The 24941-nt window shown below is 49.4% G+C and overlaps 1 protein-coding gene across 2 annotated transcripts in view; it reads right to left on the bottom strand.

Annotated features, from left to right (window-relative positions):
* Window positions 1-21497, bottom strand: part of CREBBP (CREB binding protein) — a 125798-nt gene extending 104301 nt beyond the window's left edge. For both annotated transcript variants that reach the window (XM_047714596.1, XM_047714595.1), the window contains exon 1: window positions 20829-21497. In XM_047714596.1, coding sequence (XP_047570552.1) covers window positions 20829-20913 — 85 coding nt within the window. In that variant the 5' untranslated portion in view covers window positions 20914-21497. The remainder of the gene's footprint in view (window positions 1-20828) is intronic.
* Between the last annotated feature and the right edge of the window lie 3444 nt (window positions 21498-24941).

Genomic DNA, 24941 nt, shown 5'->3' on the forward strand with positions numbered 1-24941 from the left:
ATCATGACCTGACCCGAAGGCAGAGGCTTAATTCACTGAGTCACCCAGGTGCCCCAATAGTGCCCTTTATTACATTTACTTTCCTGGTCTAAAATCCAATTCAGGACCCCAGTGCACCGAGCTGTCATGTCTTGGTCTTCCCCTTTGGTCTAGAAAGTTTCCTCCGACTTGTTCTTTCCTAACTCTGACATTTTTGAAGAAGACAGGCCAGTTGTTTTATAGAATGTCCCTCAATTTGGGGTTGCTTCCTCCTGATTACAGGACACGTGATTATGAAAGACACAGGAGTCGACTCCAGGATTTGGCAGACAGCTGAGACACTGCCACGGATCAGGGCTTTGTCCTGCCAACTACCCAGCTTCTGCATCTCTAAGTGGTTTTGTGGGTTCCATTCCACAGCTTTTATGGCATGTTGCTGTCCTGAATCTGGATAATTCCACTAAGGTCTCCAGATAAAAAGAACACATTGGGGGCGGGGATGGAGAACACATGAAATAAAGTAAAAAGAAAACAAACAACTCTACAACGTGACTGATGTTTCTGTTGCCTTCCAGACTTTGTCCACATGCATGCACATTTTTACTCTGTATCCTTTCCCTCTTTATTTTTTTTTTAAGATTTTATTTATTTATTTGACAGGCAGAGATCACAAGTAGGCAGAGGCGGAAGCAGGCTCCCTGCTGAGCAGAGAGCCTGATGAGGGGCTCAGCTGCAGGACCCTGGGATCATGACCTGAGCAGAAGGCAGAGGCTTTAACCCACTGAGCCACCCAGGCACCTCCTTTCTTTCTTCTTTAGAAGATTTTAAGTAATGCCTACACCCAACATGGGGCTCGAACTCATGACCCCAAGAACAGGAGTCACATGCTCTGCCAGCTAGTCCAGCCAGGCACCCCTACTCTGTATTCGTAAAACAAAACCAAACCCCAGCGTGTGTGGGATTTTAATGCAATGCTCCTCAAGCTGGGAGCATGAAAAGGAAACTTCATCTAAACCAGCAACACAGGAGCCATTATGACAGAGACCGAGTTTCCTTTCCATTTGCCAGGGACGGGGTGAAGAGCCGGTGGCAAGCACTGTGTATCTTAGAAAGAAACGAACGGCAAATACTTTCAGTAGGGATCGACCTCCCAAAGCTCCCCGAGTGGCTCCTCCCTGCGTCTCGAAGCACTCGCCCACAGAGCGGGGCTGGGCCAGGACCAGAGCAGGTGACCCCAAATGAACAGTGCCGGAGTCCGCGTCCCCAACTCCAGGGTGGGAACTGAGCTGAGGAAGGAAAAGGCGCACCTGGAGGTGGGACACGCGCATTCAAATCCGGGCTCCATCAGCCAGCCCATGTCCTTGAGCAAACTGCCCAACCTCTGGTCGCACTTCCCCCAACCGCGGCAGGGACGGTATCCCAGAGTTACCCGGTGAAGCTGGAACAGGTTATCTTACTCTATTCTTGCAGACAAACTTCAAAATTTCCTCCCGTTCATAATTCACCCACCATCCTGCCACTCTCAAATTTACCCACTTGGTCTTTCTTAATGGTTTACTGTAGCTGCACTCCACACGCACGTGTGACCCTGACAGCTGTCACGGGCGGTAAGTCTTGGGCTCAGTTTTGGTTTGTGCTGCTCTGCCACACTTTGTCCACCTCGAACACTTTTCTCACCCTATTTCAGTCCAAACACATCTCACAGCTGTTTGGCTGTGGAAAGAACGCACGGACTCTGCTTACGTCCTCGCCTACCGGTCCAACGGCGTGTGTGCATCCACGAGCAAACGCACAAGGAGGGCGTCTTTGTAAGAAGACAAGATGGGCTGTGCAGGCTGTGCGGAGGGCCACCCCCACTCAGAGCGCCACCTCTCTTCTTCCTGTGACTGTTTCCACGTGCATACTCTCCAGCTCACAAACGGACAAAGGAGAGCGAAGGAGGAAAGCCAGGAGGATACTGCAACACCCCCAGTGATGCTTTCCGCACACCAAAGCGTCCCGACGCACGGCTGCGCAACACCAATCTGAATCACCGGAAGTTCCGAAGGTTCAAGACTGAGCATCACCACTCCCGATCCCAGGTAGCTTCCCTTTCCTCCACCAAGTGACCAGTGGCCCCAGGAGGGAGCAGAGCTGAGGCTAAATGAGATTCATGGGACCCTGCTTTCTAGGGGCTCAGCCTTGGCAGGAGAAATCCCCCTCACACAGCAAACACAGCCTGTCACGTGGACGCAGCCTCCAGGAATTTTCTCTCTTCTGGGGCTCTCTGGCTGCCAACCCAGACTCCGTTCCTTTCATTAAGCTGAGTTGGGAGAAAAGGAGCTACCGGTTTCCCAGTCTCTGTCACACTCGTACAAGGCTGGGGCACCCACCGCACAGAAGGTCTTCGTCAAGCACGATCACAAGAGACCACGTTCGGACTGCTCAGAGAAACCTCACTCCGGGAAACAATCCCCGCTCAACACCAGAAGACAAGGCATCCTAAACACGTACTAAGATCCATTCTTAGCCATCATTACCAGAAGTCCGTATTTCACCTTAAACAAGAGATGAACTACGATCAGGCACTCTGAAGAAAGCTCTCCATCTTACAGATCAAACACCAGAAAGTGGCTGAATCCACCTGCCCAGCCTGTACCATGTGAAAGCAGTTTTGTTTGAAGAGCCTGTTCAAATGCAGCTAAGCAAATAAATCATCCACAAAACACATCCTTCCTTAAGTTTTTCTAACATCTCCACTTTCTTTCATAATACTTAATTTTTTTTTCCTTTGAATGGCAACTGGGGCCCCAAATTCTCTGACTGGCAGAACTGATTTTTCTGTCCCAATGTATATATAAACTAGTTTATCAAATCTTGTATTAGCCAGAAGTAGGAACTCTTCTAGACTTTGCAGAAATAATGAGTCTTAAAATCATACTATCAACTCTTGGTTATAACTCACAAGGCTGTTAAGGACCATGAAAGAGGGATCAGGCCCCCCACAAACAGCTCCACCCTGAATAAGCGAATGAATTCCAAAGAGAGCCAAAGTGACAGGATACAAAATAAGACTGTTAACACTTCACTTGTTTAGAAGATATGAAGTAGTAACCCAAACATTTATTACCGGTTTAGTAAAAAAGAAACAAAGAGAACAAAATTCAATAATGAATTCTCTTAAAATGCTTCCCTGTTCCACTCATCCTTCTCTTAACCTCCCCCCTCTTTCTTGCAGGGGCCAGTCAGGTTACTTTTCCCTCTGTATACACCTCGGCATCCAGGCCCCTCCATCCTGCGGCCCATGTGAAGACTAAATGGCCTAACACAGAGTAAGAGATATTGCCTGAAAATCAAACCTGAGAGTAAGAGTTTAGGTGATGGTTCATGTTCATGTTTCTCTACTCTAGAGCATGAGACCCCTCACCCCCCACAGACGTCTCCTCTCCCCGCACCCACGCCCACTTCTCAGGGCAGCCCTCATTCTCTGTGAAAAAGTTGTTTTTCCTTCCATCATCTTTTTACATGTTCTTTAGCATTACTTGTACTATAACTCTGACTATTCAAATAGTCAGAACTTAAACCCTAGAAAGGCTAAGCACTTTTATTCATCAAACCTGGAAATTTTTACAAAAAGAATTTTAATTCCTAAGTAAAAAACTGGATACAAAAATTAATCCAAAAAGGGTGATGCATTCTGAAAAACCTCCCATCTGAAGAAGAGGAATCCACAGAACGGAAAACACTTTCATAGGATTCTAATTCTTAGATGATCTGGAGACCATTCAAGACTTCCATTGTGTATTTATCAATACACTACCAGGGAGACACTCCTAACACAGGAACCACAGCCTGGTCCTGACTCAGGCCCCACTCTGTCACTTACTCTGTCTACACCCCCTGACGCAGGAATGAAATCGTACCACATGTACACAGTACTTAGCCTGGCATGCGGTAAGGACTCGACACATATCAGTCGCTATCTGCCGCAGCACCATCTTCCAAGGTTGCTATGACATAGGGCTGGTACAGGGTTCGTGCTCACTGACTGTCACTTCTCTAAGGTAAAGTCCTAATAATTTGTGACAATGCTAGTGCAAGTAAAGCTTACTCTGCTTTAAAAAATGGTGGGGACTGTACAAATAAATAATGGGGCAACTCTTCAGCAACGCGGAAATAACTATTTTTTTTTAATTAATTTTTTTTATTTTTTCAGCATAACAGTATTCATTATTTTTGCACCACACCCAGTGCTCCATGCAATCCGTACCCTCTACCATACCCACCACCTGGTGCCCCCAACCTCCCATCCCCCACCCCTTCAAAATTCTCAGATCGTTTTTCAGAGTCCATAGTCTCTCATGGTTCACCTCCCCTTCCAATTTCCCTCAACTCCCTTCTCCTCTCCATCTCCCCTTGTCCTCCATGCTATTTGTTATGCTCCACAAATAAGTGAAACCATATGATAATTGACTCTCTCTGCTTGACTTATTTCACTCAGCATCATCTCTTCCAGTCCCGTCCATGTTGCTACAAAACTTGGGTATTCATCCTTTCTTTTTTCTTTTTCTTTTTTTTTTTTACAGCTTTATAAACATATATTTTTATCCCCAGGGGTACAGGTCTGCGAATTGCCAGGTTTACACACTTCACAGCACTCACCATAGCACATATCCTCCCCAATATCCATAACCCCACCCCCCTCTCCCAACCCCCTCCCAAATAACTTTTTTAAAAAGAAAAGAGGGGCACCCGGGTGGCTCCATCAGTTGGAAGTCTGCCTTTGGCTCAGGTCACGATCCCAGGGTCCTGGGATGAAGCCCCACATTGGGCTCCCTGCTCAGTGGGAAGTCTGCCTGCCCTCTGCCTCTGCCCCTCCCCCTGCTTGTGCTCTCTGGCTTGCTATCTCTCAAATAAATAAAAATCTTAAAAAAAAAAAAAAAGGGAAAAGAAAACAACACTGTTTTCTTAGCATTTAGGCCATTACAAATAGTTTTGAGGGGGCAGGGCAGAGGGGGAGGGAGAGAGGAGCCCAATGTGGGGCTCAATCTCATGACTCTGAGGACATGACCTGAGCCAAAATCAAGAATTAGACTCTCAACGTACTGTGCCACCCAGGCGCCCCACTAATAATTTCTATGTAGGCATTTAAACTAGTTCCCAAAAGACATCTAACTTTTTTTTTTTTAACAATGACTATTAGGAAATAATTAAAGTAAATTCCCTCTTAAATCTTCTGTGATTCAAGCTTTTTATGCAGATACACTACCCCCTAATTAGTACAGAATAATGAGATTTTACTTCATTCGGAACAGTGATCTATTGAACGCAAAGTCCCGCCTCTCCTCAGAATCGCTATCTGCTCGGGAGCCGGAGCGGACTTGGCTGAGCCATCTGCCTCTCCCGGGCCTTCCTACCGTGGGCACACGTCCTGGCTCCTGGGACTTCGCTCCCTGCAGGGCTAAAGGGGCTTATCTGAGACTCGAACAAAAGTCTGCCCCTCAGAGGATTATAATCTAATTGAGGAAGAGAGGCCACGGACACCAATTTACAAGCAAGCGGAATAAGGGAGTGAACAGAGGCAAGAAAGGCTTCAGATGAGAGGCTGACTCTGAGCAGATCTTGAGAAGGAAAGACGCTGAGAAACACTGCATGTGGACAGGGCGGAGAAGGGAGCCGAGCAGACAGCACAAGCCGGCCGCTATGCCTCTGGTGGGTTTCAACTCCAGCATGGCTCGCTTCCCTCTGCAGGCGTGTGGGTGTGGTTCGGGAAGGAGGGACCCCACCAGAGCACTTTACAGGAAGAAAGGCCTTCTTGGGCGCCTGGGTGGCTCAGTGGGTTAAGCCACTGCCTTCGGCTCCCGTCATGATCTCAGGGTCCTGGGATCGAGCCCCGCATCAGGCTCTCTGCTCAGCGAGGAGCCTGCTTCCCCCCCTCTCTCTGCCTGCTGCTCTGCCTACTTGTGATCTCTGTCTGTCAAATAAATAAATAAAATCTTAAAAACAACAACAACAGGGGCGGCTGGGTGGCTCAGTGGGTTAAGCCGCTGCCTTCGGCTCTGGTCATGATCTTGGGGTCCTGGGATCGAGTCCCACATCGGGCTCTCTGCTCGGCAGGGAGCCTGCTTCCCCCTTCCTCTCTCTCTGCCTGCCTCTCTGCCTACTTGTGATCTCTCTCTGTCAAATAAATAAATAAAAATCTTTAAAAAACAACAACAACAACAACAACAACAACAACAACAAAAAGAGAAAGGCCTTCTTGGGGGGAAAATCCATTGTCAGTGTCACTCATCATTCAGAGAAGTGTGTGTGAAAATAAATAAATAAAGGCCCAAAGTCTACTCGCTAATGTAAGTGTTGGATTGCAAGTTGTTAAGGCAATTCAATTACTAGACCCAAATATATATATAGCTAATTTATGGGACAAATACTCCTATTACCAAAGAATCCATCCTGGTGGACTCTTTTAGACGGAAACCTGATCGGTCAGTAGCTACCTGTGGATCTTCAGACACCACGAACTACACGGTCTCAAGTGAGGGGAGGACAGCACGCTGCTGCAGTAGACGACCCTCACTGGAACGGAACTACAGTACCTCAGAAACTGTGATGTAAGTCACAAGGGAAAAACCTGGTTTATAAAAATGTCCTCTATATAATTTTTCAAGAAAAAGTCTGCCCAAGAAGGATAGAGTCTACTTTGTATCATCATTTACTATTCAAATTTGAGCATTTTCTTTTCTTATTCACAAATGCATTTCATGGTTACTCTTCTCAGAGACCAAGAAATCTTGCTTCCCTGAATGTTTGCTATTTACCTTTCCCTTAAGGAACCCAAGACTGTCCTGACTGCAAGTCCTGTCACCCTAGACCTGAATCACCAGAGTCCTGGAATCACAGCCAGCCTCCTATCCCCACTCCACACACTCACAAGTTCCAGAAAGTGCTAGGACTGAGAGCTAGGACTACATGTGGTTTGTGTGCCGTCTCCCTCAGCCTTGTAGGACCAAGATTTTGAAGCCTTTTTAAGACAAAGGTGGGAAGAAGATGCTGTCACAGCAGGAAGCCACCACTAAACCAACCACACAATTCACTCAGCGGCCCCCAAACGGTAACCAGATGATCTGGAGCAGAAGGAGCAGAAAGGGGTTCACTGTTCACCACCACAACAGCCGAGGGGGCACCAAGACCCAGGTGAGGGGCTGTCATCAGCTGCTGATCCACTCTGCATCTCCAGAGTCCTGGAGGATGAGCAAGGTTGGTAGCTGAGCTAGGATCGAACCTCTGCAGAAACCACCCCAGGCCCCTTCAGACTATTTGGCTACCGCGTAAGGAAAGAGCCAGGGACACCCAGAGACAAGTCCTCTGGCCCAAATGCTGGGAGCTGTGGCCGGCAGGCAGCGACCCCGAGTCAGGAGAAAGGGAGAAGATCACCATCTGCACTTGCGGCGTCAGTGTGCAGCATACAAAAGTGGGCTTGTGTGTGGCTGACAGAAGCGCCCCTGACAGGAAATGAATGTATTACGTCCAAAAAGTACACCAACATCCAGACAACGGAGTGTAATTCAGCACTTGAAAGAAATGAGCCACCAGGCCACAAAAGGACACGGAAGCACCTTAAATGCATATGACTACATGGAAGATGCCAATCTGAAAAGCTTAGAGACTGTGTGGTTCCATCTACCTGACGCTCTGGAGAAGCGGAGAAGGCAAAACTATGGAGACAGTAAAAAGGTCAGCAGCTTGGGGGGGGGGGGGTTTGGACAGGTGGGAGTCCAGGCGGTTTTTAAGACAAAAGCGGGGACATACTCTGTATAATACAATGATGGATACATGTCATGATCCATTCGTCCGAACAGAATGTGCAACACCGAGAGCCTAAGGTAAAGTGATGCTGAGTGTCCGAGTAGGTTCCTCAGCTGTAACAAACACGTGCGAGTGGGAGGGCCCATAATGGGGAAGGCTTGCACGTGGGGCTGGGAGGATGTGAGAAATTTCTGTATGCCCCCCTCAATTTTACCATGAACCTGAAGCTGCTCTAAAAAAGGTCTTCATGGGAAAAAGCACCACAGAATTATAGATAAGTTGCAAGTGACTAAGAGGTACAAAATGATGGAGAATCACAAGCTGAAGAGTAACTCAAGCATCCGTCAACGAGACTATGTTAGTAACTAATACACCCCAAACACGAAGCGAGGGCGATGCTGGATGTGAGCGTGCTGCTTCTCAAGCTTCAAGAATCCACCAACACGCACGCACTGGGGAGGACAATGTGATGATATGATCACAATTACCAGCGCATAGTCCTTTTAACCATCACTTCCCTGTTTAGGAATCTGTTCTACGGAGACACACACAACCGTGCAGGACTATTCATTACAGCCCTGTTTGTGCAAGAACAGGATTGGATGTAACCTCAACGTCCATCAGTGGGGAGCAGATTAAAGCCATTACGGCACGGCTCTCATAATGGACACCAGTGACTATGGAAAGAGCCGACCACGCCCTCCGTACGCTGCCACGCACCAGGGTGCAGCATGTGTGCGGCATGCCACCTCCAGGAGAGGAGAGGGTAGGAAGCAGGCGAGGGAGCCAAGAACAGACCGCGTCTGCTCCACGAGATGCTGCACAAGCTACGCACAGTGGTTACCTGGGGGCACCAGGCGGAGGGAGGGAAGGAGGGAGGCTTTCACTCTACAGCTTTGTGTCCTCTGATTTTTTAATCCTGTGAATGAATGAATCATTTAAGTAATTAAGGAAATTGATTTTTTATGGCAGCCCCTGGGGTGTCCAGGCCCAGGTGATGAGTTTCATTCAGCCCAGATGAGGACATCCGGAACACTTCCAGTTGGGAGTGTATGCAGTTTGAAGAGGAAATCTGAAACAGGCTCAGTATTAGTTTAAAATAGTTTTAGTGTTCACATGAGCTTAAAAGGCAGGAAAAGAAAAAATACGTTAAAGAATGGTTTTTTCAAAAACCACTGTTTTTTTTTTTTTCCTAAAGGAAAGTTACAATCTACATAGGACATTTTGCACCCGATGTAATAATGAGATGATGCCCACGTTGGGAAAGCCGGCAGCAGCTCGAAATACTCAAACATTAGGTGGCTGTCAGGTCCCACGGCTTCCAGCTCATCAATGGAGACACCTCTAATTGAAAGGGTTCTGTTATAACTGGAGTAGTAACAAAGGAAGTGGTAACTGGACATCCCACTAAAACACGATCACATTTTCCTCTTTGGATGATGCCTCCAAGTTAATTTACACTTGTTCAAATCCTTCTTGCTAGAGGTCCAAGGGTTTTGCAACAGAACTAACCAAAACTGCACCTGTCACCATTTAACAGATTCTTCTAACCACAAAGACTAAGATGTTTTGCTTTGGATTTGATTTGCTCTTTCACTAGTTTTGTGATGAAATTACGATGTTTATGGACCCTTTATTAAGCATTCAGAAGACTATAAAGTGCAAAGTGGAGAGCTCCCCCAAACATCTTCAGTCCCCCGCCACCGAGAAAACCAATTTCTAGAGATTACCTTCTGGAAATCTATGTACACCCACTTTTTACTCCTAATAAGGACCTAATTATCATGTATGTTTTCCCTCCTTTTTAAATTTAGTAACCCTCAGACTTCTCTTCCCTTGGAAGGGAAGACTGCTTTCCCTTTCTCAAACTGCCACGACAGGGGAGTCAGCCACTCTCCTCTCCTGAAGGACCCTTCCGTCACCTTCATGTTTTGCCAACTCTAGGTCAATTAACTAAATTAATGAAAGGTCTGGAGTTAACGTGAACATTCTTAGAAGTCCTACCAAACAAGAGACTGATTTTTACTTTATCTGCTTGGTGTACAAGTAGGTTGTTACACCAGAGATATGCGTATATCATTAATTAATAAGGTGACTAATAAAAACCTCTGGTTTTAGGAATCTCTTCCAGAAACTGGGAAACTATATAGAGCTTTGGTGTGAACTGGTTGCATGATGTGTAACATAATGACAGTAACAAAACCTCCGACAGTCTTCAGGGTGACACCAAATTAATGTTTTTGACAAACTTCAATTCTTCCTATTTATAGTACAGTGAAAACATTAAAATCATTTTGTGTTAAGTACAGCACCAAGATATTTTACCTTAAAAAAAAAAAAAAAAAAAAGGATTTTTAGAATGAAGCCTGCTTTTCAAACATGAGTATCTGCACCAGCTCTTCACACACATATGCCTCCCCGGAGGCAGCCCGCGCTGGCCACTTGCGCGCTTTTCTAGAACTTGATGTGCGGGTGGCAGCATGTGCTCTCTCGTGCTCTTCCTGCCAGAGTGGCACAGCGTACATGTCCGTGCACTCCTCACAGAGAAGTATCTCAGAGCTGGTGCAGATACTCATGTTTGAAAAGCAGGCTTCATTCTAAAAATCCTTTTTTTTTTTTAAGGTAAAATATCTTGGTGCTGTACTTAACACAAAATGATTTTAATGTTTTCACTGTACTATAAATAGGAAGAATTGAAGTTTGTCAAATACTTCTCTGTGAGGAGTGCACGGACATGTACGCTGTGCCACTCTGGCAGGAAGAGCACGAGAGAGCACATGCTGCCACCCGCACATCAAGTTCTAGAAAAGCGCGCAAGTGGCCAGCGCGGGCTGCCTCCGGGGAGGCGGCCTGGGGGCTCGGGAGGCAGGAGAGGGAGGCCCTCTCCTAAACCTTCTTTCGTGCTGTTTACAAGTTTGAGCCCTATGAATAAATTACCCATACTGAAAATGATTTTTAAAAAAGCTTATGAAAGAAAATTATGTTTGTACAAAAAATTCCTAACATCTTAAATAAGTACATGAATTCTGATTCATGGGGCTTTTCCTCTCACAAACAGGACTTGGGGTAAGAGAAGGCAGTTGTCAACTCTCCCAGCAGATAGGAACACGGATGGAAAAATACACTCTGGGAAAAGCTGATTTAGATTTCTGGAGAACAAATCACGGTTGCTTCCTCCAAATACCCTGGATACAATGGGTCTCTCAAATTTTGTATTGTTTTTCAAACCCTAAAAAGATGATCTGGACTCCCTGGTCTGACACCGGAGGCTCTCCACAACCTTACCTTGCCTTCAGGTGCCCAGACTGACTCCCACAACAGTCCTTCCTCTATGAAGGTTCCCTGACCTCGGGCCCGGAAGCCTCCTGTCACAGTGCTGGTCTCAGTATGCTGGCCTGCCTGTCCACACCACCACAGCTCTGGCCGAGAGGACAGAACCAGCACTGGGGTCACCACAGCCAAGCAGTCGCCAATTCGAGTGACATAAGCATTTAAATCTTTGTTGACTCCAAGAATGAAGCAGTACAGCGGAGACTGGCCCAGCTCCCCACCACCACCACACCCAGAGCAGGACCACCCTGGCAGTCTCTGCCTCTCAGAAGTAAGACCACGTGGCCTCTAAATGGTAGCCCAGGGAGTGTAAACCAACAATAGAACTGGTTTCTGCAAAAACTGTTACCTGCTCAGGACTCTATTCCAGACCTTCACAATGGCTATTTACACTGTTCCCTATACCTGCAACCGTACAGTACTCTCCACCCCCATCTGGTGTCCATCAACAGGTCTCCACGCAAGTGACACCTCTCCCAGAAGGCCTTCCAAGACCTTTCGGAGCAGACTCTGTCCTCTGCCCCCACCATGCATGGGTACATCATGCCTAGAGACCTCCCCTCTGAGGTCCGAGGTCACACCCAACTACAGCTGACCCCCCAGGAAGGCAGACACTGTATCTCCAGGGCTGACACCAGTGTAATAAATATTTTCTAAATGGAAAGTCCTACATCTAAAGTAACAAATACTTTTGAAAGTGTCTTTAGAAGATGGTGCCTTGGAAGAAACTTCGTCATAAATATCTTCAACTATGAACGAATGATATAAATAAATGCACTGACAGGGGTGCTGTATACAATACAGCAGCCACTAGCCACGTGCCGCTGTTGACATGCACATTAATTAAAATTAAACAAAATTTGAAATTTAGCTCCTGAATCACATTAGTAACTGGTGATTCCGGTGCTGGGCAATGCAGATCAGAACACGGCACCATCACCTAAAGTTCTACTGGACGCTGCTCGCTCGAATACCACAAGAACACGGTCATTTCAGATGTCCCAATAGGCCCTCTTTCTGTGGAGAAGAAATCAGTTTTTCCTTACACTTTCGAAGTCTAAGAGTCACCAGAGCACGCTAAAACAGCCAACTATCTCCCAATAATTCAAATGATTCTCTTACAGATTTTTAAAGAGAAGTTCAACCCTGGGCAGACAGTGCTCTTCTGCAAACAGAACCCAGCCCCATCATTACTAGAGGCACAACAAAAACAGCACAGAAGGTCTATGAGAGCTTCATGCCTTTTCATCATAGTCAGTGAAAGCTGTTTACTAAAAATAAAAGATTTAATGTAAAGACACCCACAAATTAGGCAGAAAGGCTCTTACAGTTTTTGCCAGCAAAACCCACAAATCACCATACCCGAACTATCCAGGAGAATGGAAAGGAGTAAACTCCATTGCAACAGCTTCCAGGACAGAATCTGCAGGAGAGAAAATCCCCCACAACACAGCAGAAACCTCGCTCTGAAGTGAATGCCACCAATGCTTCTTTCATCCCATCGACCTGACTAAACTGCACTGTGATCCCGAGGCCATTTCTCCCCTAACACTGTGTTTCTAACACTTTTAGAAAAAGACTTGTTTTTATGATTTCTCCACACTTGCTTTTCCTTTTTCACTAAGTCCTAACCTAAATCAACTCCTCGTGGAGAAACAATTCCATTTAGACTTCAATTTTCCAACAGAGAAGCGTTTTCAACTTCAAACACAGACTGGGTAAAGTCCGGTCTGTAGAATGCCTGCATCTCGGATTCCAATTCATTCTCCTGCAAGCTGGCGGAGACGACACTCACAGCAGCACTGGTGCAGGAAGAGAACCAGGCAGGGGTGGCACCTTCCCATTTATTCAGCGAGAAACTCCCGTGGATCTGGTTTGGGGTCAGACTCCGCACCTACATCGTCCCAACCCCCACCAGCCCACGAGGAAGGGCACGACTAAGATTCCCCACACAATTAAAGACCAGCAACAGCTACCGCAGCCTGTTCTATACCAGGAAACACAGGAGCCCAGTATGAGGGCCTTTTTTTCCCCTGGAGAAAAAGATTGCTACCCTCACCTACCCAAGCTCCAATGTAAAGTCACTGGCCCAAGTCTCAGAAATGACAAGCTGAGATGCAGCGTCCGCTCCAAGCACAGGCCAGGGCTCCTTCCTTAATACCGCGCCACCCGCCTCCCATATAAAAAGCTCTGACATTTCCTTCAACTCTGAGTCATGGATAGAAGGTTCTACTTTTAATCAGGTGACAAATACTCAAAATATTTTAATCCAAAGGAACTGGGTCAAGCTTTTATAGCCCATAATTGTCAAAGCAAACCCTAATTATTTGATAGATTTCTACAGTTCCGAGTGTCATCATTTGGTTTATAATCAAATACCAAAATCTCCTTATTTAAATATCATACAAGCCTCCCATAACAAAGAAGTTATTCTGTTTTGTTTTGTTTGGGTTTTTTGCCATCTCATTGGTTATTCTAACTACAAAGTTAAAACATGTATAAGTAGTACAGTTCTGGTTAAAAAAAAATCCAAAATATTTGGGTGGTAGGGCAAAGGGAAGCCTTTGAAATAATAAAAAGACTCTGCTTCACAAGAGAACTGTACAACCCCATTAAACAGCTCACCACTGTTAAGAACCACCTACTGTCTACACAGTGGCACGGGTGGATCAGAAAGATGTGCAAATTAATAGATTTTCAAACAGTAGCAGATGGGACACCTAGACACAGGAAAGTCAGATATAATCAGGTGAAATTTTTTTCACCATTAGATTTCACTAAACATCCCTTTGATTAATGGAAATGAAACATGGGGGGAATTGTCACATGGGATGATGTCTTTCTACAGGGAAGGTTTAAAAGGAAAGGAATTCAACTTTTAGACACAGAGCTCAGAGACAGCCTTGCTTCTGAGATTTAGAACCAGAAACACCTCGAAGGCAATTTTTCAATGTGAGCAACAGTCATTCCCTATATTGTCTAAAATCCTGGGGGGGGAAGAAGTCACTTTGCTTACTTGCGTGCCTTTCCTGCACCCGTTCCCTGCGTCTAAAGTGCTCTCCCGTAAATCTGAGTGATTCACGGCCCGGCCAGTCCAGGCTGGAGCTGGGCATCCTCCGCCCCGCTCCACGGGACCCCACGTGTGGCTCCATCTCGGTGCTCCCGACAGAGGAGCACAGCCCCCACAGAAAGTCCAATGTACAAGAGGTCCCCAATAGGCACTGCTCCAAGGACTTAGATTTCTTCGTCAGGGATGTGCGGCAATGTGAGAATTTTCCTGAAAGCAAAGTTTAAGACTGGGCGGGACAAGTGTGGCAAACCTCCCCCAATTAACACCGGAGCCGTGCAGCCACGCCAGCCGCGAGGAGCCCATCCGCCGTAGGACGGTGTTTCTAAGGACGGATGCACCACTAGGCAGCGGCCTCAGAGCAGGCTAGGGGACAGCAGGCACGTGTGCTGAAAACCAGAGCGGATGGCCGGGAGTTTGAGAGCTTAGGAGAGACTGTCTGGGACAACCAGAGGACTTCGATGAGAGCAAGCGGCCACAGATCATATCCACAGGCCGTGCGCCGTGACACTCACGGAGACGAAACTGCTGTGAGCGGACAGGGAGCTTTTCTCAACGCTACAGAAGGCACAGACCCCCGCGCTCTTCCCCCGCTGCCTGGCGCCTTGCTCTGTAGAGGTTCCCTCGGCTGATCAGGGGATCTCTGAGTTGTTACCCCCGCCTGGACATCCAGCTCTGGGCTTCTCCACGCAGGGACGTTCAGGGACCAGAACATGATACAGGAAGCCCTCCTGGACTGCCCTCTCTGACTCGAGCATTCTGGCACTTAATAGCCTTTTGTATTCTTGAGTTTTGCCTCCAAGGTTTTTTTTGTCAACACAGTGCTAAGCTACTCAGAGCCCTGGATAAGAATCCTCTGTATGCTGCTACTTACTCCCTAACAGTACCTCAGACTGAATTGTTGTATCAATAGTAAAGAACCAGAATCACCTATCCATTTGCTGCTTAAACAACCCCATGAAAAATGCTTCAAGTCAGTTAAGAATCTTCAGAACACACCGCGCCTCCTAAGTTTTTGCAATTTTAAAATTTCATGGTCCTCCCGTTCCTATTACAAAAACATAATTGGAAATGGAGACAAGATCAATAGTCTTGACTACAGAATTCTTGGCTACATCCTCACTGATTGTGTTACACCACAGATCGGACGCACGTGCATGGCTACCGTCTCTGACAGATCCACCGACCAACGGGTCTCCTGTCCAAGGGACTGGGACTATGGGGCACGTTCACTTTTCAGGAGAGAAAACCGAGGATCCTCAGAGCACAAATACCACATTACATCAGGGTCGCACACTGTGGCGCGAGGGCCAGCTCCCGGCTCCGACAGAAGTTACTAGCTCACTGGTACACAGCGGCGCCCGCTGGTGTACATACAGGTGGTATGGAAATGGCAGTGTTCAGTAGCTATTAGTGACCATGTGGCCTGCAGAGCCAAAAATATGACCTCTGGCCCTCTACAGGAAGTCTGAGGACCCTTGCATTACATAAAAAGGGTGTGGGAAAATGTGCAAACCAGAGCCCTGCACCCCGAGGCCCAGAGCCCCGCAGCATGTGAGGGCTCCGGGAAGGCCTTGCAGTAAAGCTGCTCCCAGCCTCGTGTGAGCACAAAACCTTTTCTGAGAAGCGCTTCTTTGGATGCCTTCTAGTTTCCTTGGCATATACCCGGAATGCTGGCTTGAATTAAGATGGCAGAGGTGGTGTCCCGACTAATGGCACCCAAGAACTAAACTGGCCTAACGCGAGCTTTGCTCATCTTCCAGAGGTCACAACAAGGTACGTTCATCCTACCCAGGGAAGGCACATTTTGGCAGAGTCATTTTAACTCTTCTGTTTTCAAACACACTAAGTAGAACACGACGTCAGCACTTACGTGGCCCCAAGTAATCACATACTTTGTCAGAGAGCCGCGGAGGCAGGAGGCAGAAGTTGTACAAACACAGCTACTGGTTGAAGCAGAAGCTCCTTCATCCCTTTCCAAGCTGTTTCCATACCGTTTTAGAATCAGGGGACCACACTCCAATGTCAAACAGGAGTGACGCCTGGCGGCCTGCTGTGCTGCAAGGCACCCCCAGTGGGGTTCGTACTTACCTATCATCACCCCCAAGCAACTTCGACGGAGCCCTAGGTTATCCAAAAGTCCCTACTTTTCCAACACGTGTAAAGTAAAGCAAAGTCATGAAAAGCCCTGGCCCTAGAAGTCTCTATAAAAGTTTATGTTGCCCATTTAGCCAGAACTCGGTGAAGAGATGAAAAAAATGCGACTGGTCCTCAATTTTCCACTGTCACCGCAGGAAGGGGGGGGCAAACTGCTGCACCAGAACCAGAGGGAAGGGGCAGTCCCTGCTGCTACCCCCAGTCGGAAGAATGCATCCCGCTCTCCCAGAGCCGGTGGCAGACCTCCCCCCCCCCCCCCCCGAGATGTACTCCACCTGCCGGAGTCACACTACTGAAACCTGCCAAGTACTGCAAGCTCGTAAACCCACGATTCAAGCAAATCTCACATTTATGGACGTGGAGTTGTAAAACGAATATACAGTCATTTACTCTCCTCATCTAGGTTTGGTTCTAGTTTTGGGCGGATCAACTCTCCCGAGTCTGGCTCCTTACAGAGAACCGGCAGGAAGAGTGTCTTCCCATCCTGCCTCACGGCACGCTGTGAGGCCCGAGCTGAGGGGACAGGTAAGTAACACACACCACATAAAGAACAGTTCACCGTTTTGTTGTGAAGGTGTTTTGGTTGGCAACTGTATTCACTCCAGGCTTTCTTTAAATATGGTTTCCTATGGCATTTAAAGGAATTCACGTTATAAAGTGTAATCACAACTGCTTAGGGACACTTATATAGGATAGAATGAAATAGATCTATGTGCAGTTTTCAGAAGACAGCCTTAAAAAACTTGAACTAAACAAGTTTTTGTTGTATGTAAATCTGGCTTCAATAAAGCTGACCGAAAAAAAAAAAAAGTTTACTGCTTGCATGGGTATTTTACTTCTCCCTCACTATTAAATCATGAATCCCTGATGTTGAAAAACACTAATATGCTGTTTTAATCTGGACATATTAAATAAGGAAGTTTCCAAAACACACAATTAACTATATACTGGAAACACACAGTCGTACCTCTTCCAATGGGTGCCAAGTAAAGGAAAGACAGCACTTGCAAGAAACCATTTACACCTTCGATGTGGAACAAGAAGACGCGACTTCCACAACATCTCATGACATTAAATCCAGGGCCACTCCAGAGCTGAGGTCTGGGTGAGGTCAGAAGTACTATTTTTTCCTTCTTCCTCTTGCTACCCTCCTTTGGGGCACATTCTCTAGTTCTGTATCCCCTCTCCACACTCTCCTCAGAAGCACTCCCAGCCTCTCCTGTTTGTCATCAGTGGCAAGTGACATTTATCACTCAGAGATGCCACCTTACCTCGCTGGCATGCTTAAGGCACATCCACACTCCCCCTGCTAGATTGCAAGTGCCCTGCAGGGAGTACCCTGGCTAATAAGCTCCCCAATGTCAGGAGCACTGTCCTCTCCACCCAACATCAGCCCCCCAGATTCACGCAACGGACACCAATGGCTCCCAAGGCCAGTTCCACAGACATGTACTGCGTGGTGGCACTCCAAATCATTCTTGTTTCTTATGCCACCAGGCCTCCTCCGCCTAAACCCTCAGCTCTTCCTATGCACAGAGCTCCCATCACTCAAATTTTATCACAGAAAGAAACACACCTTGCTCCACCTCGCACAACTTCCTCCTGGGAGCCTCAAAAATACATCCCCTCACAAATACGGTTGAGTCTCCCTACTTTCCCATCTAACCCAATGCCCTCACTCCTCTGAGTGTATGCAATGCGATTCCTTTCGTCCTTTATTTGCTTACTATATATCCTTCAGATCTCTGTCTCGGGGGCACCTGGGTGGCTCAGTGGGTTAGGCCTCTGCCTTCGGCTCGGGTCATGATCTCAGGGTCCTGGGATCAAGCTCCACATCGGGCTCTCTGCTCGGTGGGGAACCTGCTTCCCTTCCTCTCTCTCTCTGCCTGCCTCTCTGCCTACTTGTGATCTCTCTCTCTCTCTCTGTCAAATGAATAAAAATTTAAAAAGTTAAAAAAAAAAAAAGATCTCTGTCTCGGACTAGCAGTTACGGGAGACAAGGCTGTACCTCGTTTCACGTGCCTGATGATGGTCCTTTCCTCGGCCCCAGGCTAACAGACTCTTGCCCAATAACATGATGTGATGAATGTGTAACCAAGGGAACTCAACACAAGTATGAGCATGAATTTTATTCTTTAAATGATTTAAATTGGAGCTATTAAAAACTTTTTTTTTGTTCCACTTTTGGAAAAGAGTGAGCTCCTGCCTTGGGAGGGTCGAGGTTAGAAAGGAAGGGTGGAAAAGGTGGCCAAGAGGGAAAAATCCTTTCAGATAAACTTTGTTGTGGTTTAACAGTGCATCAAGTAAATATGTGATCATCCAGGAACAGAACTACCCAAAAAGCCCATTCTCTCGGCTCCATCTTGGAAAGAACGGAATGTATATAGTGGGACAAGCCTTTCTGTTAAGTCTTGTGTTAGTAATTTATCCCTCTATAGAAAACACAATCTGTAATAAACTCCTTCAACAACAGCAAAGCGGCAAAGCCATTCAAAAAGTTACCAGTTTCGGAAGACAAGCTTCAAAGCTGAACTTGCCTGGTATGATCTTCGTTTCATATGATTAAAGTCTTTTCACTCAAACATAGCAAGATTAATGAAGCAAAGGAGATCTGTTTTGCAGTAAAAGGGCATTTAAATCATGGCTGTTTCCACACTTCTTACTTCAAACAAGTTGACTTGACAAAATAAACATAATATTCAATTCTTTATCAATTTAAAAAAAAAAAAAAAAGGGCGCCTGGGTGGCTCAGTGGGTTAAAGCCTCTGCCTTCGGCTCAGGTCATGATCCCAGGGTCCTGGGATTGAGCCCCGCATCGGGCTCCTTGCTCAGCAGGGAGCCTGCTTCTCTCTCTGCTTCTGCCTGTTGCTCTGCCTGCTTGTGTTCTCCCTCTCTCTCTCTCTGACCAATAAATAAAAATTAAAAAAAAAAAAAAAATCTTTAAAAAAAAAAGCCTCTGCCTTCGGCTCAGGTCATGGTCCCAGGGTCCTGGGATCGAGCCCCACATCGGGCTCTCTGCTCTGCGGGGAGCCTGCTTCCTCCTCGCTCTCTGCCTGCCCCTCTGCCTACTTGTGATCTCTGTCAAATAAATAAAGAAAATCTTTTAAAAAAATTAATAAAAATAAATAAAAATTTAAAAAATAGTATTAGTGACTTTTATGTCCCATGAGACTTATTTACTACCCCCGCCCACCATTCCGCAAACTGTATTTAAACTAGACAAGAATCTCCTTAGGGCGAATTTTTAAAGCCTACCTTAATATTCTAGGAATTGTGTTAAAACTGAAGCCACAGAATTGAAGTAGTTTTGTTTCAACAGGAGAAATGGGTTTTTTAGACCATTAGTAGAAATATGCCAGTGGCCACAGAAATATCTGCACAAGCTGAACAGCTGTGTCTACTGCAAATCTGAGGGCACTGCTGCAGCAATATAATTCAATTTGGACCCATTCATTATAAACTGATTTTCAGATGCTGCTACTGCAAGACTGTACTGGAGAAACGCAGGCTGCGCTGGAGACAGAATTGTTCCCAGCAGCGCACAAGTTTTTACTGCAAAGGAGAGCTCTGAAAGAGGAAATACAGCTCCATCACAAGGGTACGGTGGACCAGCCCACAAGAATCCAGAATTATTAAATGAATAGAAACTAAAATACTTCTTAAGCAACTGATGGGATTATCTCAGAAAGTTTTCAGAGATGCTGTTTCAAAGGACGTTTTATTTAATACCCTGCTTTAAAAAAAAAAAAAATGGGCGGAGGGCAAAAACTGCAATTCCCACATTCGTTAACATATTTGTTTTCTACATCTACATTGTAAAAACCGCACCAGCTCAAGTGGACATTGTAGCCCAAAAGGATCTGCTACCTAACTTTCTTTTAGGTTATGCCTCTGAAATTAAACACACCACAGCAACTTTGATGACATGTTGCTAACGAAGTCTGGGCTGGCGAAGTAAGTGACCGAAGAACGAGAGATTTCAGGATAACTGCTCAACATTTTCCCAAGGAGCACATTCCAAGAAACTTCCAAGTCTTAACTCCCAGGCTGGCTGCTGCTATGAGTGTGTCTTCTGGTCGCAGCGCTGCGAATTGTGCTACTAGTTCAGAAAACACTTTGGGTCCCCCTCCGCTGCACCTTCCCCTTCCCTAACCATGAAACCTACCCTGTGCTGTCATCCCTCCGAGCAGCCCCGCGTGTGCCGACGCACGGCGGCACAGGGAGGCGCGTGGAATCCCCACGAAGACCGGCACGCTCCACTTTACTTTTCCTCCCCGTAAGTACCGCTCGCTTTCGGCGCGCGGAGGACTCCCCAACTCCGGGGCCGGACGCGAGCGCCCGGGCAGGGCCGGCCCCCGCTCGGGGCCCCGGCGCACTGTGGCCACAAACTTCCCCTCGGCCGGCCCGGCCGGGTCCCGGGAAGCGACTGCGCGGGCCTGCGCCTCGGAGAGGGTTTCTCCGGCGCTCACCTGCGGGTGGGGCCCCCGCCCCCCGCCCGGCCCCCCCTCACCTGTGCTGTCATTCGCCGAGAAGCCGGGCGAGCTGAGTTTGGCTCGTTTGGGGTTGGGCGGTCCGTCCAGCAAGTTCTCGGCCATTTTCACCTGCTCGCGGAAACAGCCCCGAGCGCGGGCGGCCGGGCCGGCAAGGGCTCCGGGGCGGGGGTCGGCGCCGGCCCCGGCCGGCTGCGAGGGGAGAGGAGCGAGCGCGAGCCGCGAGCCGCGAGCGAGCGCCGAGGGAGAGGGAGGGCGCAGGCCGGGTGGGGGAGGCGGCGGCCAAATCTCAGCCACAGCAACAGCGCCCCGCAGCGCTCACCGCCCGCCCCCGGCCGCCGCCGCCGCCGCCGCCGCCGGCCGCGGCCCCCTCATCCCCTGCCCGCCTCCCGAGCGCGACACTCCGCGGCGGGGGCGCCCCGGCGGCCCGGCCGCCCCCCCGGGCCCGGCTGGCAGCGACGGCGCCCGACCGGGCGGCTCAGGCAGTCCCCGGGAACATGGTGCCGCCGCCGCCGCCGCGCCGCCGCCTCGCTCCCCCCCCGCGCCCCACTTAATTAATTCGCTCGCGGCCCGACGACCGGGGGGCTCCGGGCTCCGCTCCCCGCCCGCGGCCCGCCGCCGCTGCCGCCGCCGTGAGGAAAAACAATGCGCGAAGCGGGGCCGCCGCCGCCGCCGCCGCCGCGGCCCCCCCACCCCCCGTTCCGCCGCCGCCGCCGCCGCTGCCGCCGCCGCCGCCGCCGCCGCCGCCGCGGCTCCGGGAGGCCGAGCCGAGAGGCGAGCGGGGCCGCCGGAGCGGGCGCCGAGGGCCGGGCGGAGCGGGCCGGCCGGGCGGAGCGGGGTGCGCGGGCGGTTGTGGGGCCCGGGACCGGCGGGGCCGAGTAGATCGCGCTCGAAGCCCCGGTCGGGTCCGCGACAAGATGGCGGCTGTTGATTCCTCAATTAAAAAAAAAAGAAAGTTTTTTTTCTTCTCTTTCCAGAGCCTGAACGGGGAGGGGGAGGGGGCGGGGCACGCCTGTGCGTCACCCCCCCGCGGCGTCACCACGCACGGCCCCCGCCCCGCCCCCTCCACCTGCGCCGTCCGCGGCGGAAAGAGCCGAGCGCGCTCGGGCGGAAGGGGCCGAAGGCGCGGCCAGAGTGCGTGGAGCGGCGGGGGTGCCCCGGCGGCGGAGCGGCCGCGCCTATGGGACGCTCCGCGCCCGGCGCGGCCGCCACTTTTGTTCTGCTTGCGGCGGGGCGGCGAGGACCGGGGTTGCGGCCTGGCGGCGAGCCGGGCCCCCAGGCGTGGAGTCGGCGCCGGCTGGGCCCGCCAGTCCCGCTGGGCGACTCTGCCGGGTCCCGGCTCCTCACGGCCCTGTCCGTCCGCGACTCTCGCCCCGTGATCAGGCCTGGCCGCCTCGCCTCGCCGGATGCCAGCGACGCGTCGGGTCTCCTGCAGGTTACAGACCGCCCGCGAGTGTGTGCAGATGGGGAAACTGAGGCAGGAAGTGGCAGAGGTCGGGACTCGACCCCCCCACCCCCAAGTGAAGTGAGGGGGTCGCGAGACCCCTGGGCCGCTGTTCCCCAGCGTGATGCGACAGGACTGCCCGATGCGACACCCTCAGCTGCGCGGGAGGTGGCGGGCGCTGCCTCCGGGCTGGGGTCCCTTTACACCAGGGCTTCGGGCCTGGACGTCTCGGGAGCGCCCCCGCCCTGAAGTCCACCTGGCACCCCACGGGGGCTCCAGGCAGGTGTGCGGCCCGGGGGGGGGGGGTGGCCACTCGCTGCGGGTTAGTCCCGCAGAACGCTAAGGTGTTCACGTCTCAGTGCCTTATCTGCTCCCCAGAACTTGCCCGCGCTTCGTCCCGAAGTCCTCATCTGAAAGGTATCACTGGCGGCCTGGTTTCCTCGGCCAGAGCCCGTGAGTCCGCGCAGACTCCTCCCTCCCGCTCCACGCAGCCCTCCCCACGTCCTTTACCTGTTCCTCCCGGTCCCGCTGCCCCAGAGTCGTCCTGCATCGCCTGGGTGGCTCCGGTGGCAGCTTCCCCGCTGTGTCCCTTGCGCTCCACCTTTCAACCCACGCAGCACCCGCGTTAAGTTCCTGAAAAAAGAGAGCACGAACTCTGTTTAAAACAAAGGGCTCCTGCACAGAGGAGGGGGGAAAGGGCTGTAAAACAGAAGAAAGCGTGCATAGCAGTTTTAAAATAAAGAATGTGTAGTGTAGGTACCAGAAAAACGATCCTCCTCCAGTGTCAAGACCGAGTGATCTCTCTACTTTTTCCTGTTTGTGTTGTTTGAGACCTTGAGCTGCCCCCATATCTGTCTCTTCAACTTCTCATCTCTCTCTGCACCATCACTCCCTCATACCCACCCGGCCACAAGGAAGTTCTCATTCAGGCCTTTTTATACTTTGGCAAATGCTGTTCCCCATGCTGAGATTCTCCAAGACCCTCTTCAAATGTCACCTCTCCTATGAAGCCCTCCTAGCCCACTTGAGAGCTCCCACAGCACTTCCAGGCACACTATTTTTTTCATCCATTCATGTTTTTATTTCCATCCGGCATCCCTTGAGAATCTCCTGAGGGCATTGCCATTGTGCTAATCTCTTGGGCAAAGAATAGAGAAGTTCTTATATATTCAAGGAGGCCAAATAGCAAGCCCTGGAAATCACAAACAGGTATTCAAGAAGTCAGTTTGCACAGTAAGGCACGAAGTGTATCAAGTCATAGAGTGACACAGGGCTGGCAGCATCTGTATGGGAGTGTGCCACGGGTGTCCCTATTAGTGCGAGTCTGTGGGCCCTCCAGGGGCCAGGGTATGTCTTAGTCATAGCACAGTGCCCAGCAAGAAGTAGGTTTGTAAAATTGAATGAATGAGTGAGTGAACAGAAGAATGAAAGAATGCTGTCAGCTTCCTCCGAGTCCCACAGGTCTCCAGGACACTGAAAAGAATGCTCTCAGCCTGAAACAGTCCAGGCCACTCCTCCACAGAGGGCACAATATGTTAGGTCCCCATGAGGCCTCAGCCAGTGCCTGCCTTAGGTCAGTAGGGACACCACCCAGCGCTCTGGGTCCCTCAGTAAGTGGTTTACACGGTAGTGTATGAGCTGCCACCATCCCCCCACTTGTGGGCAGCGATGGCATGGATCATGCCTTACTTTACAGAGAGGGAAATTGAGGGGATCTAGTCCAGATGACCCAGAGGTAAATGATCTGGACATGTCAGGGCCAGGCCTGAAACCAAAGTCTTCAAACTGCACCATGCTCTTCCTGCCTCATCCTGCTCAACCCTAAAACCTACCTTTTCTCTCTCATTTGAATCATTTCGACCCGTTCCTCTGGTATTTCCTGATACCTGCTTTTTCTTTCCTTTCTATTTCTTCCCACCCTGGTCTCACTCTTGTCAAAGAACACTGTGCTTAGACATTTGATGGGGAATAGCAAGGAAGGAAGTATGGTTCCTGCCTGCACACTCTTAGCTGGGATCAAGGTCAATGCAGACGAAACAACACTGTTAAGGGCTCTCCGTATGCCCCAGGCCACTCTGCCCCACACTGCCCTTGGGTCAGCACTTCCCACAATCCTGGAAGGGTATACCCTTGTCCTCAGCTTAGAGGCAAGGAAATAAGGCCCAGGGGAGGGCCAGTCTCCCAGCCACACACGGGCTCCAGTGGGTTCCACAAACCTCACCCCAGTTTCATAGGCCATATGACCAAGGAATCCCTGTTTACAGAATGAGTAAGGGCTAGAAGAACAAGGTGGGGAGGGGCCAGAACAGGCACAAGGAAAGATTTCCTGAGAAAAGTCCATCTGAATCTATCAACTGATGAATGGATCAACAGATGTTAGGCCACACAAAGGCATATCATTTGGCCACACAAGGGGATGCAGTACAGATACACACTATGGCACCGATGCACCTTGAAGATAGGACGCTCAGAGAAAGAAGGCAGCCACCAAAGACCGTATATTGTCTGTTTCCATTTGTATCAAGTGTCCAGAACAAGGCAAATCCAGAGATGGAAAGCACCTCAGTGCTTGCTGGACAGAGGGAGGAGATGGTGAATGCAGCCAAAGGTTATGGGGCTTCTGTCTGGTGTGATGAAAATGTCTTAAAATTGATGGTGATGATGACTGCACAACACGGAACATGGTAAG

The sequence above is a fragment of the Lutra lutra genome, chromosome 18 (assembly GCF_902655055.1).
Source record: "Lutra lutra chromosome 18, mLutLut1.2, whole genome shotgun sequence".
In the NCBI taxonomy this organism is placed as follows: domain Eukaryota; kingdom Metazoa; phylum Chordata; class Mammalia; order Carnivora; family Mustelidae; genus Lutra; species Lutra lutra.